Here is an 18,142-nt window from a genome sequence, read left to right as displayed (position 1 = left end):
TGGGGAGGCAGGCCTATCTCTGCAAGGACACACACCTCCTTCCCTTTCACACTGACACGAGAGGCCGTAAATTCTTCTCTTGCCGATGTGAGATCTGATAAAAGCCAGGTTATAACATGGACCAGACAGGGGAAAGCCTGTCCCTCCGGATTATAATATTTAAAACTCAGTATAGTTTGTAAAAACTGTACAGTGTGGTGTACAGGTTAAAACATCTGCTTCCTGACTTGCGGGGGGGCGGTCAGGAGGGGAGAACGCGGTGCACGGGAGAAAAGGGCGGCAAAATAAAGCACTTAAGAAAGAAAGAGCGGGCTAGCGGGAGAAGGGGAGGCAGCTCAAGAAGCCAATGAATGAGATCTAGGCTGCAGCACGTACTCCCGCCGCCCGCATGCGCAGGCGCACGCCGCGTGATCTCGCGGGAAAGAACCATTGCAGGTCCCGGCGTTGCACTCAGGTAGGAGGTGGGGGGGAGGCGGGAGTGAACTCTCGCGAGAAGAGGCGGTTGCTGTAGCGGAGCTCTCTGGCTGTGTGTCTCGAGGATCTGGCGCCGGAGCTGCGGACGGTTTGCTGAGCCCGTTAGTGTCCTTGCTGAGACCCACGCCGCCGTCATGTCCCGGTACCTGCGTCCCCCCAACACGTCTCTCTTCGTAAGAAACGTGGCGGACGATACCAGGTATGTACAGGGGAGGCACTCCGGGCCCAAGAGGGGAGGCCGCGGGCGCTCTGAGAGGACCGGTGTGGCGGCGGCGGCGCGCTGGGCCTGCGCCGGGGGAGGGGAAGGGGTGAAGATGGCGGGTCCCGCGCCGGCTTTCTGGCCCGAACTAGGCCGCGCAGCCGGCATAACCGCCGCGTGGGAGCGAGGGCGGCGCCGCTGGTCCTCCCGGGCAGCCGCGGGAGAGCGGGCCGCGTGGCGGCGTTTCGGTCCCCTCCCCCTCCGCAGATGGGGGCCCCTTCCTTCCCGCTTCCTCTCCGGGCGTTCAGCCTCTGCCTCCACCGAACATCAGCTCCCCCCATTGATTTGAAGTTCACGTTCTTTGGGGTGCACGCCCCCTTGGCCCAGAATTTTTTTTTTTCTAGTTAAAAAAAAACTGCTCTGCAGTAAAATAACGGATCGGGGGAGGGGAGTGTGGCGAAGCATTTGTTACCCTTTTTGTTGTGTTTTATTTGCGATTTTTTTTTTTTGGTGTTGTAGATGTTTGGATAAAGGGAATGTTGAGATTAAAGATATAAAATTCTTCCACTTAAATGGTACGAACTAGTTTTTCCCATTTCCGGGAAATACTGGCCACCCTTTGAAAACGGAGGTTTAGGAAGCCTCTACCATTAGGACGTTGATAGCTAAATTGGATTAACCTGGACCGTCCCTTTGTTCTCGCCAGTTCCCTTAATTGCTTGGAGTTGCCGTCAGACTTTTTTGAAGAGATCTTATCACAAGATGAGATTTACTGTTTAACAAATAATCACTCTACACACACAAATCAAAAAAAAATTAGGTAGCCTCGTATGATTTATATTTTTCTGTCTTTAAGTAGGGCAAGTAAGCAATAGTACTTACTGTAGCGTCTAGGAAACTTTCCCCTTTATGTCATATTGACATTTATTGAGGAATTATATATATTTGTGACTTTTATTTTTCAAACCGTATCTACCATTAAGTGTGTAACCCTGTCGCTAAAATTTGGAGGTAAAATAAGTGCTTTGTATTTTTCAGAATACTAGAGTTGCTTTGATACTGTTTAAAAAAAAACATAGCAGTAGTTAAGTACAACTTAATGCTACTATACTATTTATGAAAAATGAAGGCTGTGGATAAAAGCAATAGAGATAAGTTGTAGTCAAGTTTCCTTAAATGTCTTTTCCTGTTGTTAAGGTTTTATTATAAACTGCGTTATTATCTTTCAGAATCTTGCATTCTGGCTTTTCTTTTTCAAAAAGACATTGTTGTATATTCTTACCGTTGGCTCTTGATGTTGAGATTTAGAAAGCTTGTTTGTTTCAGGTCACCCAGGAACATAGCACAGTCTCTTTCATTAATTGAGATATTACGGAAAGAAACCTATTTCTTACAAAGTAACTTTTAAAGGAGTGGACTTAAAAATTTGGCCTCTTTTTATGATGTTTTAGGTCTGAAGATTTACGACGCGAATTCGGTCGTTATGGTCCTATAGTTGATGTGTATGTTCCACTTGATTTCTACACTCGCCGTCCAAGAGGATTTGCATATGTTCAATATCCTTTCTTCAGATGGCTGATTAGTGAGGGGTGTTGAAGTTTGAAATTCAAGTTTTTGTAAGAGGTAACATCTAAAAAGTAGTTGTTTTTTTTTTGTTTTCTAATAAATGTTTTGTCTTCAATTTTTTCTAAGTTAATTCTGACTCACACATTGCTCTTACTATTTCTTAAAGTTGATCCAAAAACAGTAAAATATTTAAATTCCCATTCATGCTGCTGAAACTCAAATCAGTGATTATGTGATTTAAATCTGAATACACTCTGGTTGCTACCACCTTTAATGTAACTCAAAAGTTAATATGTTCTTGTGCTTAGCAATTAAAGTTTGGTATTCTTGTTTGTTAACTTGAATCACTTGATCAAAAACAAATTGTATAACAATGAGGTAAACTTCTTTAATATTGTCCCCTAATTTGCTGTCCTCTGTTGTTACCTCAGAGAATGTAAAGCTGTACAGTTATGGCGACCCCAAAGAGAAAGCATGAAAGAACCTTTAGAGTAGAGTTCAACACTTAAGGCAAGTAGACAAGCCAAAGACCTCTTAAGGATCAGGCTTGAAGAGAAGGGAGAGTTTGGGAAAAGAAAATATAAAGAAAAGCTGGAAGAAGGACAAGCCTAATGGGAGACAAAGCCTCGCTTTATCTACAAAAGGGGGAAAAGGTTGTTTTTCAAAGTTAAAGATAAAGCCATCTGTCATATTTGGCCAAGCATCTCATGACAAGTCCTTCTGACAAGCACTTAAAGAGTTAAAGGTCAAGATGAAGTTGAATGATGGCCAAGATTAAAGGAGTCATACCTGATGTATCCTACAGAATAACTATTTTCCTTTTTTTTTTTCCTCCTCATGTTTTGTAAGCAGTTAATTTTCAAAATTATTCTGGTTTGGTCTAGTGACAAAACCTGTAACTTGATTTACATGGGCCTTTTTGATGTTGTGATGTGGTCTTGTATAAATGCACTCTCTCTTAGCTTGTGAAGTTAAAGTGTACCAGGATGTAATGTTGTTAAGCTTAAACTCAGCATATTTCTGTTTTGGACCAAGTGGTCCGGTGCCATAGCGTAGCAGGCAGTGCTCTTTGGAGTAGCATGAAGTTCTGGAGTCAGGCCGACTCCATAGAGCCATGCTTAGAGGCCACACAGGTGCATGCACTGGGGACTACTTAGAAATGGCTCTGGTGGTTTTCTAAGGTCAGATCCACTAGAGATACTGTCTGTTTATAGATTTTTTAAAAGGGCTGTTAGGGGCATGCACATAGTCCTAACATCTGAAACTTAGATCTGTGAAACCTGCTGGCCCTGACTGCTTTAGCACATGTGATCAGTTGGCCCAGAATGGGTTGCAGAAGGCCTTATCTTTGGTATGGGTACGTAATCAGGATCTATGGGAAATTGTTCCTTGGCCCAGAGTTTCAGGTGACATTACTTCCTTCAGTGAGATCATCTCCTTGTGGCAACAAAGGTTTGGGCTGTGGACTTCAGGCTAGGAAAAATTCTTACTGCTTAAATTCAGTGGATCTCTTGAAACTTAGCAGAGTTCTAATGAGACTTAGGCGAAATGCCAAAAGCTGCTACTCCTGCAGGCCCAGTGATCAAGGACAGTTGTGGGAATTGGTTGCAAAGCTCTGTTACAGAGAGGATAAGAGGTATATCTGGCTTGGTTTAAAAAAAAAAAAAAAAAAAGTAATGGTACATTCTGGCTTACAATGTGTTGGCCTGATTTTACCTGGTTTGGGGGTGGCCTGGGAACCAGGATCAGCAGTTTGAAGAGTATGTGATACTTGAGCCAGGAAAGAGTTAACCAAAGGAGTCTCAAGGTGAATTATAGCTATTTTTATACACAAAGTCTGTCTGTGGTCTTCAAGTAGTTAAAAAGAAATAGGTATCAGGATTTCGCAAAGACCCTGAGTACAGATTTCTCCGTAACTGGCATCAGAATGATATTTGACTGTCCCTGCTGTGGTCCTCTTTTCTATCTGACCCCATTCCCAGCTAGCTTTCTCTTAACAGGTCTGGTAGAACCTTGCCATGGTTCATCCAATCCCGGATTCTGTTTTTGAGGGTAGCCCCAGAGGATGATAGGCTCTCATAAATAATTTTTATACTTCTTGGTCTGAATCCTTTAAGAAGTTATTCTGTCTCTCAAAGTATCAAAGTAGTATACCCTTTAAATGAACTTGTTCTTTTCAGTTATTTTAGAGCCCAACTGCATTAACCTGGAGGGGTGGTTGATTATAGCGTTCAAGGTTCTAAACTCCCCGTCAACCTTTTTCTTTTCATGATGAAAACTTCGTGATTTAGGACTTGAGAAAAGCTCTCGTTCACTACACATAATAGCCTCAGAGAGAGAGAACTGGGACCCTGTTGTGTTCTTTAAGTCCTTCCAGAACAAAAAATAGGAAATCTAGTGAGGCAGACCTTTTAGTCTCTGGAGTAAAAGAATATTAATATCAGTCTTGAAGAGAGTATATCGCTTCAGGGATTTTTTTAATCAGCACTCAAGATCTGCACTCCTCTCAAATTTAAGAAATAGAAATGGACAAGTTAGAATAGTGAATTTTAGTACAGAATGAAAATCCACAGCCAAACCTAGCCTAGCTCCCCTTCAGAAGCTTTTATATCAAACACTGCTCTGAATATGTGCTTGGCTTCTGTTAGAATGGTGGTTTTAGGAAAGGAACTAAATTTGGTCAGAATAACTTTGTTTGGGGAGAACAAGGCAACAGCCTCTCAGATCAAAAATGGGTACCAGCGGTTCCTGCTTTAGGCTTATAAATACTATCTTGAAATTTCTCAAATTGAAAACCAGTCCCAAACGCACTTCACTTCGGGAAGCTTTATGTTCGGTGTCATGGTTAGGGCTTTCCAGTCCAGGAATCTTTAGAAATGGTCTGTTATTTCTTGGCAGCATGCTTTTATGGTCTGTGCATGGATATAATATGTCTTAAGTATTGCTTGACACTCTCTTGATATCTACAAGTGGCTGGTGTACCAGTCTTCCCAGTAAGGTATAATAAGGAAGACAGCTAAGTGAAATAATAATGTTAGATATGTCTGAGAAAAATAGGAAGATTAATTTGAGGTTGATGCTTTCGTTTCTTGTAAGGTATATTCCGCTTGCTTACACAAGAACTATTGGCATTTTCTTTTTTTCATTTGAAACAAAAATAGAAAAACAGTTTTGGTTTTATTTTAAGAAATTTTTGCTTTAGCATACAAAATAAAATTGACATTTGTTTTTCTTTTTTGTCTTGTTTTGTAAAATTCTTAAAACTCAGGAAAATCTTCTGATGGGATTACTTGGTAGTTCAGCTGTAACAGGCCTTATTTCAGTAATAACTTCATAATATGTATTCATAAGTGTTTTCAAACTCATGCCTTACGGAGTCACAAGTGCTTTAATACTCTAAAGTGTTTATAGCTGAATCAACCAACCAGTTAGTGGGGTCTGGTTGATTTTCTAGAATAATATCGAGAGGTTGTGAATTGTTCCAGACTTACCAACTGAACTTTCATTCATTATCAAAGTTTGCAAAACTTCCCAAGCCCCTTAACATTTAGCACATTTGAGGATGTTCGTGATGCAGAAGATGCTTTACATAATTTGGACAGAAAATGGATTTGTGGACGCCAAATTGAAATACAGTTTGCACAGGGGGATCGAAAGAGTAAGTACCTTTATGCCTATATGTAAAATGCATCATTTCTTTTTTTTTCTGTATATATATATATATTTTTACTTGGATTATAATTGCTTTACAAAGGTGTGTTGGTTTCTGCTGTGTAACAGAGTGAATCAGCTATGTGTATGCATCTATCCCCTCCCTCTTGGGCCTCCCCCACCACCACCACCCCCATCCTACCCATCTAGGTCATCACAGAGCATTGAGCTGAGCTACCTGTGCTATACCACAGGTTCCCACTAGAGATGTGGATGGACCTAGAGTCTGTCATACAGAGTAAAGTAAGTCAGAAAGAGAAACACATGTATGTGGAACCTAGAAAAATCGTACAGATGAACCTGTTTGCAGGGCAGGAATAGAGATGCAAACGTAGAGAATGGACGTGTGGACACAAGAGGGGAAAGGGTGGAGGGTGGGATGAATTGGGAGGTTAGGTTTGACATAAATACAGATTTTTTAATTTTATTTTTTAATTTTATTTTTTCAGCCGATTTATTTATTTTTGGCTGCTTTGGGTCTTTGTTGCTGCGCGTGGGGTTTCTCTAGTTGCGGTGAGCAGGGGCTACTCTTTGTTGCAGTGCGTGGGTTTCTCATTGCGGTGGCTTCTCTTGCGGAGCACGGGCTCTGGGCACACCGGCTTCAGTAGTTGTGGCACGCGGAAATACATCATATTTATACAAATTGTTCTGAGAGTGCTTCTTGGAAGTATTGTGCAATATGTCTCTCTATTCAAAACCCAGAAAGATAGTTTTTGGGAAGATAGAGTATCTTGAATACTTTGCAGAATTTCAGGGTAGACAAACGACTTAGAATGCAGCGATCAGAATGCCTGAGATATGTTTGGACTCTTTAAGAAGGTAGATCAGTACCATCAGCTGTGGCATGTTTAATATACTAAGAGTGGAATTGAAAAGAATAAACTTTGGAAAGTTTTGGTTCTCTTGAGCCATTTCCCTTCTGCATAAAGATCATCAAGGTGTAATTGGGTAATTATGTAGGTGCCTGGCTGTAGAAATGAACAGATAGACTGGGAAAGACTATATAGATTAAATTTAGAAAAGATTTTCTATTAGTACTTGGTTTTTATTAATAATGCAGGCATACACCAGGTGTTGGCTGCATGCTAATGAGGCATAAGTACAGGCTTTGGGGTCAGATACACCTGGGTTTGAATTCTGGCTCAACTGTTATGTTTCCTTAGGCAAGATATTAAAAGATAGAGATTAAAATAACTGCTGGAAGAAAAAAAAAGCTGCTAAAGAGAGGGAGTACTTAGGTAGACACAAGCTGTTGGTGATTCTGTAGTTCTTGGGTTGAATGATAGGTTCCTGGGTAGTCAGTGTTATTTATACATTCATACACATATGCATAAAGTATCTGCTTCATAGGATTGAATGAGATAACATAAGGATTGAGGACTGTCCGGGGTGTGGGTATGTCTAAGGCATTCGACAAGTGTTAGTTTTCTTCTGCTTTTCTTTGTCACGGTTTCTCAGAACTGTATGACTATATATTATTGCGTTTTGACACTACATATCATTCGTAGGCCACCATTAAGTATTTTGTTATTGTTAATTTTGTTCCTACTGAATGGAAACCATGGTAGGATAATTCCAAATTAGCATATGGTTCAAAAGTCATTTGTATTTTAATTTGGAATTTTAAAAATACTTTCATGGTATATTTTCCTAATGTCCAAGTAGTTGGCATATTTTTGGACAACAAACTAGATGTGAGAGGTCTTTGAAAAAACAAAATAGTTGGGGAGATATTTGAGGGTATCATTTTTAACATAAAACAGTCTTCTGATAGACTTGCTTGAAAGTAAATACCTTTTCCAAGATTAACATTCACAAGTAGCCACAGATTTGGAAACATAAAGGAAGGAGATGCAGGAATTTTTCCTATAATTTGGAGGCTTAAATACTACGTTTTTAATGTTTGTAAATATTTCTGTTCTATGTATTTCATAGCTCCAAATCAGATGAAAGCCAAGGAAGGGAGGAATGTGTATAGTTCTTCACGCTATGATGACTATGACAGATATAGACGTTCTAGAAGCCGAAGTTATGAAAGAAGGAGATCAAGAAGTCGTTCCTTTGATTACAACTATAGAAGATCTTATAGCCCTAGAAAGTAAGTGATGTGTACCACAGAAAAGATTTAGTTTGTTGGCCTTTAATTTTTTAAAATCTTCTTGTATACTTTTAATTATGTATATTGTATGCTTCATTGAGACTAAAAATATTTTTAGTGCTTTATTTTAAAAGTTTTATGGTTCATTTTTTTAATTAGAAACCTGTAAATAGACATGTGTCACTGTTTGCTTTTTCTGATGTACTTTTTAGCAGTAGACCGACTGGAAGACCACGGCGTAGCAGAAGCCATTCCGACAATGATAGGTAAATAACTTTGCTTTGAAAAAGACTATACATATCAATTTCAGAGTGAACTTTTGCTCTAAAAATAACAAATTTGATTAATATAGAATCTAATTTTTACTCTAATTGTATCTCTCCTCTGTTTTGAAAGATTCAAACACCGAAATCGATCTTTTTCAAGATCTAAATCCAATTCAAGATCACGGTCCAAGTCCCAGCCCAAGAAAGAAATGAAGGCTAAATCACGTTCTAGGTCTGCATCTCACACCAAAACTAGAGGCACCTCTAAAACAGATTCCAAAACACATTATAAGTCTGGCTCAAGATATGAAAAGGAATCAAGGAAAAAAGAACCACCTAGATCCAAATCTCAGTCAAGATCACAGTCTAGGTCTAGGTCAAAATCTAGATCAAGGTCTTGGACTAGTCCTAAGTCCAGTGGCCACTGATAGTATAAACCATGATATTTTTAGGCATGTATCATTCATTTACTCTCATAGTTTGGTTTACTTAAATTATCAGGAATACAATGTTGCAATGATGCTTAAAAAAACACTTGTCAGTTTTCCCTGTACCAGGCAATGGTTATTATTAAAATGATATGCTGTTGAGAAGCCACTCTTAAGAGTCCAGTTTGTTTAATGTTATGGGCAGCTACCAATTTGTGGTGTCTCTGTATATTTTTGTAAAGATTCTCATTTTTTAATGCTTGAGGTATTGGTGAAAAGATGTTGGTTGACCATAATTTGCAACATTGTCTTATTAAAAATAAACTTTCATATCCATATTTGGTAGAACTGTTAACCTAGAAATGTAGCTTGCTAATCAGGTAGAATGATACAAAAGTGAAGTTGTAGCCACCGTACAACACTGACCCGACTAGACACATTTAGGTTCAGGGTGGACCTTTTTGTCTTGTCAAGGTGTCGAGACCCACGATGATAATTTATGGCACAGTGTGGAATAGTTCTTTTGTTAACCCCACTGTCTCGGGGAATGACGCCAACTGGGTTAAGTAGCATTTTCAGGGAGATGGCGTTTTTGATTGAAACACGGAGCCTTCACTTTTCTGGTTTCTGTGAAGATTTGGAACCATACAAACATTGGAAAAACCCACCTTAAAATTTGGGCAGGTTGATGATGGCAGAAATAATTTTAAGGGGAAAAGAATGCTCTTATGCAGTTACTCTAAACTTTAAGGAGCATTGTTGACCATAATATTGCTTAGTTTTCTCACTGCTGTTAAAAGCAAGTAAAGTGTTTTCAAAGTAGGTTTTGTTTGTGTGTGCGCATAGTGTAAAAGGACTGAATTTTGATACTTAAAGCACTTGGTGTGTGCATTTGTATCAAAATTTGCCCATATCTTTATGAAGGAGGCTTGTTCTTCACGCCTCAGTTTATTTAATGTGAGGCAAGTAAAAAGACAACACTCCCATTCTACGTGATTCTGTGGTGCCATGAGATTTTAAATAATTCTGGAAAAAACTAATTTTAAGGAAGTCACATCTCTTGAGGTTTTGCCTGATTATCCATGTAGTACCTGATGAAAATAATACCCTAACTCTTTATAATTTCTAACATCTCTCTGCGAGACCATTTGGGGGCAATAAAAAGTGACTTGACGTGTCCAATCTCATTTCAGAATAAAAGCTGGCATCCTTAAAATTTTTAGATTGCTTGCTTACAGGCATAATAAGTAAGAAATATTTTAGGGAAACCATTCCTTTTAGAGGATTACTTTTTTCAATTTTGGTTTTAGTAATCTAGGCCTTGCCTGTAAAGAACAAAAGGTGGTTTTTAAATACTGTTTGTGGAATGTGTTTAAAGGATTGATTCTAGAACCTTTGTATATTTGATAGTATTTCTAACTTTCATTTCTTTACTGTTTGCAGTTAATGTTCATGTTCTGCTATGCAATCATTTATATGCACGTTTCTTTAATTTTTTTAGATTTTCCTGGATGTATAGTTTAAACAACAAAAAGTCTATTTAAAACTGTAGCAGTAGTTTGCAGTTCTAGCAAAGAGGAAAGTTGTGGGGTTAAACTTTGTATTTTCTTTCTTATAGAAGCTTCTAAAAAGGTATTTTTATATGTTCTTTTTAACAAATATTGTGTACAACCTTTAAAACATCAATGTTTGGATCAAAACAAGACCCAGCTTATTTTCTGCTTGCTGTAAATTAAGCAAACATGCTATAATAAAAACAAAATGAAGGAAATAATGATTAACTGGAATTATTATAGTTTTGAATGAGATTATACAATAACAACGGATTTAGGAATATTTTAAATCAGTGTTGCACTAGGCACAGGTTTTACTTTGGAAATGATAGAACCTGCCAGAAAGGTACATCTTTTACGTAGTACTTAAAAATTCCTTATGTAATGTCAGAGTTGTTTCATTATTGCTTATTAAACCCCTTGGGTTAAATAACAGAGGTTATTGGTAGTGTTAAGATACGCATTAAAATGAAATTTGAGTTAGCTAATTTTAAGTTTATATTTTCATTATTAGATGGACCAATAATTCTACTCTTCCCCATCCTAAACAAGATGGATTGGGCCTTATGTTTATGGCGTGATTTGAAATATTTTTGCATTGAATGTTCGTGAGCACTTAATATTAAGTGATAATCACTGTGGGGAACTGGTTTAGGTGTTTTGTGGTTTGAGTTCAAGCTGCTTTATAATGACAAGTATAGCTGATATTTATTGAGTATTTATGATGTGCCAGACACTGTTCTGAAAGCTTTATGTGTTAACTCATTTACTCATCACGAGACCCTATGAGAAAGATACTTTTATTTTCTCGTGTAACAGATGATAAGGAAATGGAGGCACAAAGAAAAAGCAGTAAAAGGCAGATCCAGGATTTGAGCTCAGCCGGATCCTTAGATGTTTTTTTTTTTAATGGACTGTAATTAGAGTAGATTGGGGAAATAGCCCGTTTAATTTTTCTGTCTGTATAGAATTAGAAGTAGTGGTTTCGTTTTTATTTTTTACTTGTGTCACTTATTTTTAGACTCATGCTGTTTTCTTGAGAACCTTATATGTTACTTCTAAAGTGACATACCTAAATAACATAGCTTCAAAGGGACTATTTTATAGTTGAACCCATGATAGATAGGATCCTACTGATACTTAAGGATCCTTATACAGGGCTTTAATATTGGGTTACATAGTTGAGTTCCATAATTATTGAGTATCTACTGTGTGTCTGGCACGGCTCAGTATTGGAGTAGAACATATCAAGACTCAAGTGAGAGCTGACACTTCACCTCTCTTTTTGCTTAAGATCTCTGCATTTTTTTTTTTTTTTGAAGCCAAGTAAGCAAGAAGAATAATGACAGATAATGCTTCAGTGAGAAAGGAAAGGTGCTACATAGAGTATGAGCTGTTAAGTTACAACCCAGGGAAAAGACCTGGGAACTATTATACTATTCTCTTGAAAATTTGGCCCTGTAAGCTGCTACATCCAGTTCAACTAACAAAATCCTGTATACCACAGAGAAGAATAAAGAAAACCAAACTGACAAACATCCTTCTTTTATTTAAGACCAAACTGCAGCTGGAATACCCAGTACAGTTCTGCTTACTACACTTCAAGAAAGATCTGAGAAAGCGGAAAAAGAACCAAAGAAGGGCAGTTCAAGCGACCAAAGGGTGGGTGGAAGGTGCTGCAGTATGAATACTGTACGAATATTTTGACTCTGGTCTGAAAAGATAAAAGAATGTTATCGAAACTACATGGAATAATTGAAGTCCCTTCAAGTTTGAAAGTAAGCCTTTTAGGACAAATAAAAGGAAATTCAACTTTGTACTTGTGGAAACTAATCCCTAAATCTGAATAGGTTTATATTGATTCATGGGTAACAGGTCCATGTTAAATTGGAAACTAGGATGTTTGAATATCAAGGAAGACAGCCATAGTCTCTTACAGTGCCTCTATTGGTCTGTCTCAAACTGAATTGGGTGAGAAAAGGTATGGTCCAATATAAACTTGCTTATCTCTTAAAGTCAGTTCTGTTTTTGCTATTGGCAAATCTTGCCTTTGTTTATTCCAGTGCCAGTGTTTTCTGCTTAATGGTTTGCTTTGTTGGCATCTGAGTTTCCTTACTTGTATGCCACATGCGGTTTACATCTTCCTTAAACACTCTCCCACATAAATTCCAATTATACTTGACATCCAGCTAAGAGGGTCCATCTCTTCTCACCTCTTTCCTAGTCAGTATATTCAGCAAACATTTACTGAGCCCTTACTGTGGGCAAAAATTGTACTGGGTAATTGGGGAGAAAAATAGATAAAATTCACTTATTCAATAAATGTCTACTGAGCACAATCTAGTGAATCATTACAGTGTGGCCTCACTGTTTTGTTTGAGGTGTATTATTCATAACTATTTTACACCATTTATATCCTATGTAATTATAAAACCCAATATACTATCAAATATAAGTAATTTTGTGGTTATTTGCCATTTAAAAGTATCCAGTATTTGTTTTCATCCCATTAATACAAATAATGAAAAAATGATATGTTTTAATCTGTAATAAACTGATTTATTGTGCAGTGACTGTAATATACTAGAGTTATATATAATTGTTAACTCTGCCTCCTCAAACACGTTAGGAAACAATCCCCAAAAATATTTAACTTTGCATCAGATGTAAAGGAGACTCTGGGTGCTATAATTAGATTATTTTGAGGCAGATAGCTGTTATTCCCAACTGATTTAGTATGTTCTGTAATTGAGAAAATGTTCACCAAATATACTTTCTAGCGATTTACATGTACATTTTATAGGGGACATGTTCTGTGTATAGTGAATAAATAACTTTTATAGTATCACAAAATGTTTTGGATTCCTTAGTTCCTTATTAGGATATGAAGTTTATCTATACATTGATTTCATCACTTGCATATTTGGTTTTTGTCTTTATTTCTGCCACATTTAAAACTTTGTGTAAAGTTACTCATCTAAAAATACAGACGTGTTTAAGCCTTTAATTTATAAAGATTTTGAAAATATAGCAGAATATACCTAAGGGAGATATGAAACGGAGGTATTTTTACCCGTTTTAATTTTTCAAACTTGCCCGAGATCACACAGCAAGTAAGTGGCAGATACTAGATAAGTGTCCAAGGTTTTTCATTTGGTTCATCTTTTTTTTTCTTTTTTACAAATGGGGAAATTTTATAACAATACAATTAATATAATGGAATCTAGAGTTCACTTAGAGGGAAGATTTAATAGATTTATGAAAATTATTTAATTACAAAAAGTATTTGTAACCTTCTTGGATGGAAAAGGGGTTAAATGTAATCTAAGATCTCAACAGCTGTTGACTCACTTTCCAGCCTGGCTTTCCAAATTTCAATCTCGTGTTGCATTTTGACCATATTCCTGTTTACAAAATCCTGAGATAATTTTGAAGGGGAGGCTGTGACAGGAATAAAATAAGTGTTCAACTAGGCGGTCTATCAGAGCTTTTAGGAGTCCCAGGAGTGAATTGTCCTGATGAAAGAAGTCAGCAACCTTTCCATCTTCAACTACTGACATCTATAAGACATAGCTAGCTGCTATGGAAAAGGATCTTTTTTGGGGGGGTTTCCCTTTGTCCCTTCCTCCAGCAGTGTCAGTTATGTTTATTGTGTTGCTTCTATGTATTCCTAACAGTTGTTTCACCCTTATGTTAAAGATGGGGGATTCCTTTTTTATTTGGAGTACAAAGCAAGGCATGTAAATTCATTTTGTTGATAATTGACAGAGTAGTTTGTAAAGAAGTAAAAGGCCTTTGTGTCGTTTGTTGTAGAGCACATCTCTGAATGCTAGATAATTAAATAAACTGGTCTAGGATCCAAAAAATCTTGGATTTTTTTTTTTTTTTAGGTTTAGTTCTGCCTGACAGATTTGTGGCTCAGTAGGCTTTCCTCATTTGTGTAAGAGGTTTGAGATGTACTCTATCCCACTTGGTTTACGAAGTAATTGCCTATGAGACAATTAAACACTAGAAAACTAGTGTTTTCCTTCAGTTATTTTCCACCTTGTGCTTCTGGGATGAAGAGAATTTACCAGAACTGAAGTGTAAAGATAGGTTATGGGCTCAAGATTCCATTGTACTATATACGCTGCCATCAAAAAGGTATGACAAGTTTAAATTGTAACACTGACAAGGCTCATGCTATGGCTGACTGCAGCCCTACAGGGTAGATGAGCTCTAACAACTTTTTGGTTCTTACAAGTACGATTTGAGAAATTCATGTCAACCATACTTCCTGTACGCTAACCATAACTTTATTAGTACCTTTCTAAGGTATGAGATATAAAATACGATTATTAACTTTTTAAGTTAACCGTAGCTATTAAAAATTTTTGTAGTTAAAGCCAATGTGCTCTTAATTCTCTGAACACTTTTACCACTGGAGTCAGTCCCAAACCAGAAATCTAGTATATACTGTATTTACATGTATACATCAAAACCTAACATAAAGATGCTTGGGATGAAAATTGTTGAATCGAGCGGGATTCCAGTGCAGTACTGCAAAGAACTGGGCAATTCTTGCCACTGTTAATAGAAATTACACTGGGAATAAACAGGAAAAAAAGACTCATTATTTCTGCCAAATCAATTTCTTCCGACAGTTTGCATGAGAAAATACAACCTGGCTCTGGGATTCACTGCTTGCTTAGTGTAGAAATTAAAAGATTTTTCTTGAACTAGTTTGAGTTATCCTATCATTTGGAACGTATTTTAGAAAGCCAGTTTAGTTCTTGGGTCTTTTCTCTCCTCCAAGGTCCCCTTGTGAAAATTGTTTATAGAAAAAAAAATTTGCAGAATTTCTCAAATTGACAAGAACTCTTGTGTTTACCGAAGTCATCTTAAAATGTAGAAGAGGGAGACAGGCGATTACACCTGCTTTACTCAATTTGGTATGAGATGAATTCAGAAGATTTATGTAAATTTCCAAAGTAATATTCTGTGGCCTTTTACTGTTAGCCCTGCTGGGAGGAGGAAGCCACAGTTGCTTTTTTAACTGTATAGCTGCTAATCCAAATGTCTATTATCAGTTAGCAAATTGGTTGCCTCTTAAAACCAACGGTCCTACTGTTATTTCAGTAGGATTAATTATGTGCATTCTAAGAATATTACATGGTCGTAACAATTTTTTATACAATAAAAAGAAGACACAGGAAAAAGCAATTTTATTTTTTAATTTCATGCTTCAAATTCCTGTATGTACATTAAGTACTATTATATAAACTTGTCTTTTATCATTATTTGATATGGGCAATATTATCTCACCTGAATTTGGAGAAATACAACTTACCCATTCTGCTTAAAAGTATCAAAAAAGCTGCCAAATGAGAGAAGAGGGCACCTACACTCATTCTAAATAGACCCCCCCACACACACACTTTCCTTTTAATTTACTACTGAGTTGGCTGTTATAATTAGCGCTTATCTTTAAGATAAGCAAAACATGTTATCATGGTATTAGGCAAGAAATTGCATCTTTTGCAATGAGTGGTCCCCTGGGTTGTACCTGTTGACCAAAAAAAAACCCACTGGCATTGTACACTATACTCATAGGTTACACAAATTGTTAAAAGCCAAAATTAATCTTTTAAGGTAAGAGGAACCCCTTAATAGTTAATCTTTGGGCTTAAGAAATTAAAATAATCCCATACTGCATTTCACATCTCTCAAAAATAGGAAGTGTTTTAGCAGCTTAAAACCTACCTTTTCAGTTATATAAAACTTCTTACACTAGGATTTACTTTGAAATATAGTTTACAGCAAGATCAATTATAGTATACATACAGTGGCACTTTAGCACAAGGGCAAACTTTAAAAACAAGGTTTTTTTGGACCTTTAAAATTAGGCCATAGTATAAAAAGGGTCCATGTCTTACATTCAGCAAATTCATACTAAAATATTCTATTTTTGTAGGATAAACGCCAACAAAACTTTACATATGCTACAAGTTTATTACATGTATTTACATGGCTCTTTCCTAGATATGTAAAACTTTCACATTATATAGCTCCCAACTTTAAACAAGCTTTGCAGGGATGATTTGAAGCCAGATCACTGTAAGAATAGCTTGTGCAGTGCCATAATACTAAAATGTATTCTGAAAGCTACTCGGTGAACACCGAATACTATTTCTATATAAAATGGTTTCGGTGCATTTGTTGGCAGACACCTATCCACTGCATGTCAGTTACAGGGACAATGGGGTATACTGTTTCATTCTAAATAGCCCCTAGTGCCCTTTCCGCATTCCCCACCATACAGTTCACTAAAATACAACTATACTCTAAAAAAAATTCACATTTTCTTTTGGCAGTGCATCAGATTGTTGGCATATTACTGGTTTAGGACATTAAACTTTCAAATATTCAGCTAGTTTTCAACCCCTGTATGTCTTAACTGGATGCTTACAATCACATTTGCCAGATCTCAACAAGTCACTCTGCTGATCCGTGAATGATAATCTTAAATTACTATTTTCCCCCAATAGGCAATAGAAAAAGTTGATTCCTTTACCATTCCCCAAATCTAAACTTGACTGGTTTCACTTGAATGGTTACTCAATTGAGAACACTTAGTATTGATATGAAGTACAATTATCAATAATTTAGTTATTTTAACTTGCACTGATTCTACCATCACAGTGCACATAACACACAAAACAGTTAAGTCTGATTATATTTTCTACATTAATTAAAAGTTTTACAGATTAAATTCCCTAGTGAATTTGGTCTGAGACAATTGCCAATTATCCTTAAATATGACTAAATTTAAACACATAATACTTTATCTCATTTTACACCTGTACTTTAAGTAACGTTTTAAGTTGAAATGTCATTATTTCTTTATCAGAAGGATTAAAGGAAACAGGAACCCAGTGGCTTGGTGGTTTAGGAAGAACACTTGGTGATGGCGGCTCACTAAATTTGGCTCCAGCATAGTTCTGATTAGTCTGAGACTTAAAAAGTAAGGTGGGACTTGATAAGCTAGAGTTCCAGTTTTGATTATTTGGAAAATTTTTGTTCTTCCCCCCACTTTGCATGGCCTGCCATGCAGCTGCTGATGAATTATAAGTATGTCCTCTTTCCTTTTTCTTATGAACAATCTTCATCTGGGAATTCTGATCCTTGGTCTTCTGTCTACTAAGCTGTTGTTGGTTCTTACTAACATTTCTAGACTGAGGGGCTGGAATGTTATACCTCTCTCCACCACCCATCTTCAGCTTCTTTGTCACCTGTAAGTGAATGTAAACAGAATATTGAGTAGAATTCCACTTCAAATAGTTCAAAACTTTAAGAAACTTCAGTAGCTCCAATTTGTAACTCCAGAAATCTTGGGCAAGACCCAAATATGTGCTATTCGGCTGCTTCAACTTCACTATACTGTTCACACTTCATTACATGCACTTTATTATACCTTCCTAAGAACAGTGAGCTTATCCACAATTCTGAATAATCCTCTATTTAAAAATAAAAACAGTTTAGGATGAGTCCATCATAAAATGCCCCATTACAACGGGAAGGTTTTGATACCTTTCAGTCTGCTTTTCAGATTGCAGGATTTCCACCACCTGTCCTCTTCCTTGCTGCCACGCCCAGGATAATAGATGTTGCTTTCTGATAGATCCTTTCCTTTGTCTCAATACAGAAGTTTTCATGGGCCGATCTGCTGAGTTCAGCCTAGGAGCTGAGGCCAACATCTGAGTCTCCTCAGCACACAAGTTTGAGAGAAGTCTTAGCTAGAAAAGCAAATATTTCATTATTTCAATTCAAAAACACAGGAGAAAGTGATCCTTTATATTTACTACATA

The 18,142-nt window shown here is 37.1% G+C and overlaps 2 protein-coding genes across 7 annotated transcripts; one reads left to right on the top strand and one right to left on the bottom strand.

Annotated features, from left to right (window-relative positions):
- Nucleotides 1–447: 447 nt before the first annotated feature.
- Nucleotides 448–13,148, top strand: SRSF10 (serine and arginine rich splicing factor 10). Of its 6 annotated transcripts, none has more exons than XM_067723976.1 (6): nt 448–673; nt 2,125–2,231; nt 5,796–5,897; nt 7,886–8,048; nt 8,264–8,314; nt 8,445–11,380. In XM_067723976.1, the coding sequence occupies exons 1-6, from the start codon at nt 609–611 to the stop codon at nt 8,740–8,742; spliced, it is 786 nt and encodes a 261-aa protein (XP_067580077.1). In that variant the 5' UTR covers nt 448–608; the 3' UTR covers nt 8,743–11,380. The 6 variants fall into 6 exon arrangements, with proteins under 6 accessions (XP_067580077.1, XP_067580076.1, XP_067580090.1 ...); XM_067723975.1 differs by having other exon boundaries at nt 449–673; nt 8,261–8,314; XM_067723989.1 differs by lacking the exon at nt 8,445–11,380 and adding an exon at nt 11,851–13,148 and having other exon boundaries at nt 450–673.
- Nucleotides 13,149–15,482: 2,334 nt separating this feature from the next.
- PNRC2 (proline rich nuclear receptor coactivator 2) lies at nt 15,483–18,003 on the bottom strand. Its single transcript, XM_067724078.1, has 2 exons — nt 17,865–18,003; nt 15,483–17,566 (listed from the first exon to the last, which is right to left on the bottom strand). Exon 2 carries the CDS (start codon nt 17,546–17,548, stop codon nt 17,129–17,131), a length of 420 nt encoding a protein of 139 aa, XP_067580179.1. The 5' UTR covers nt 17,549–17,566; nt 17,865–18,003; the 3' UTR covers nt 15,483–17,128.
- Between the last annotated feature and the right edge of the window lie 139 nt (nt 18,004–18,142).

Source organism: Pseudorca crassidens, chromosome 2 (assembly GCF_039906515.1).
Source record: "Pseudorca crassidens isolate mPseCra1 chromosome 2, mPseCra1.hap1, whole genome shotgun sequence".
Taxonomy (NCBI): Eukaryota; Metazoa; Chordata; class Mammalia; order Artiodactyla; family Delphinidae; genus Pseudorca; species Pseudorca crassidens.
This window is presented reverse-complemented; position numbering and strand designations above follow the sequence as displayed.

Excerpts from the sequence above, each read along its gene's own strand:
- SRSF10 (XM_067723975.1), top strand. The coding sequence starts at position 609 with ATGTCCCGGTACCTGCGTCCCCCCAACACGTCTCTCTTCGTAAGAAAC. Across the intron at positions 674-2,124 it reads AACGTGGCGGACGATACCAG|GTCTGAAGATTTACGACGCG; the intron begins GTATGTACAGGG and ends ATGATGTTTTAG. Across the intron at positions 5,898-7,885 it reads TGCACAGGGGGATCGAAAGA|CTCCAAATCAGATGAAAGCC; the intron begins GTAAGTACCTTT and ends TGTATTTCATAG.
- PNRC2 (XM_067724078.1), bottom strand. The coding sequence starts at position 17,548 with ATGGGTGGTGGAGAGAGGTATAACATTCCAGCCCCTCAGTCTAGAAAT.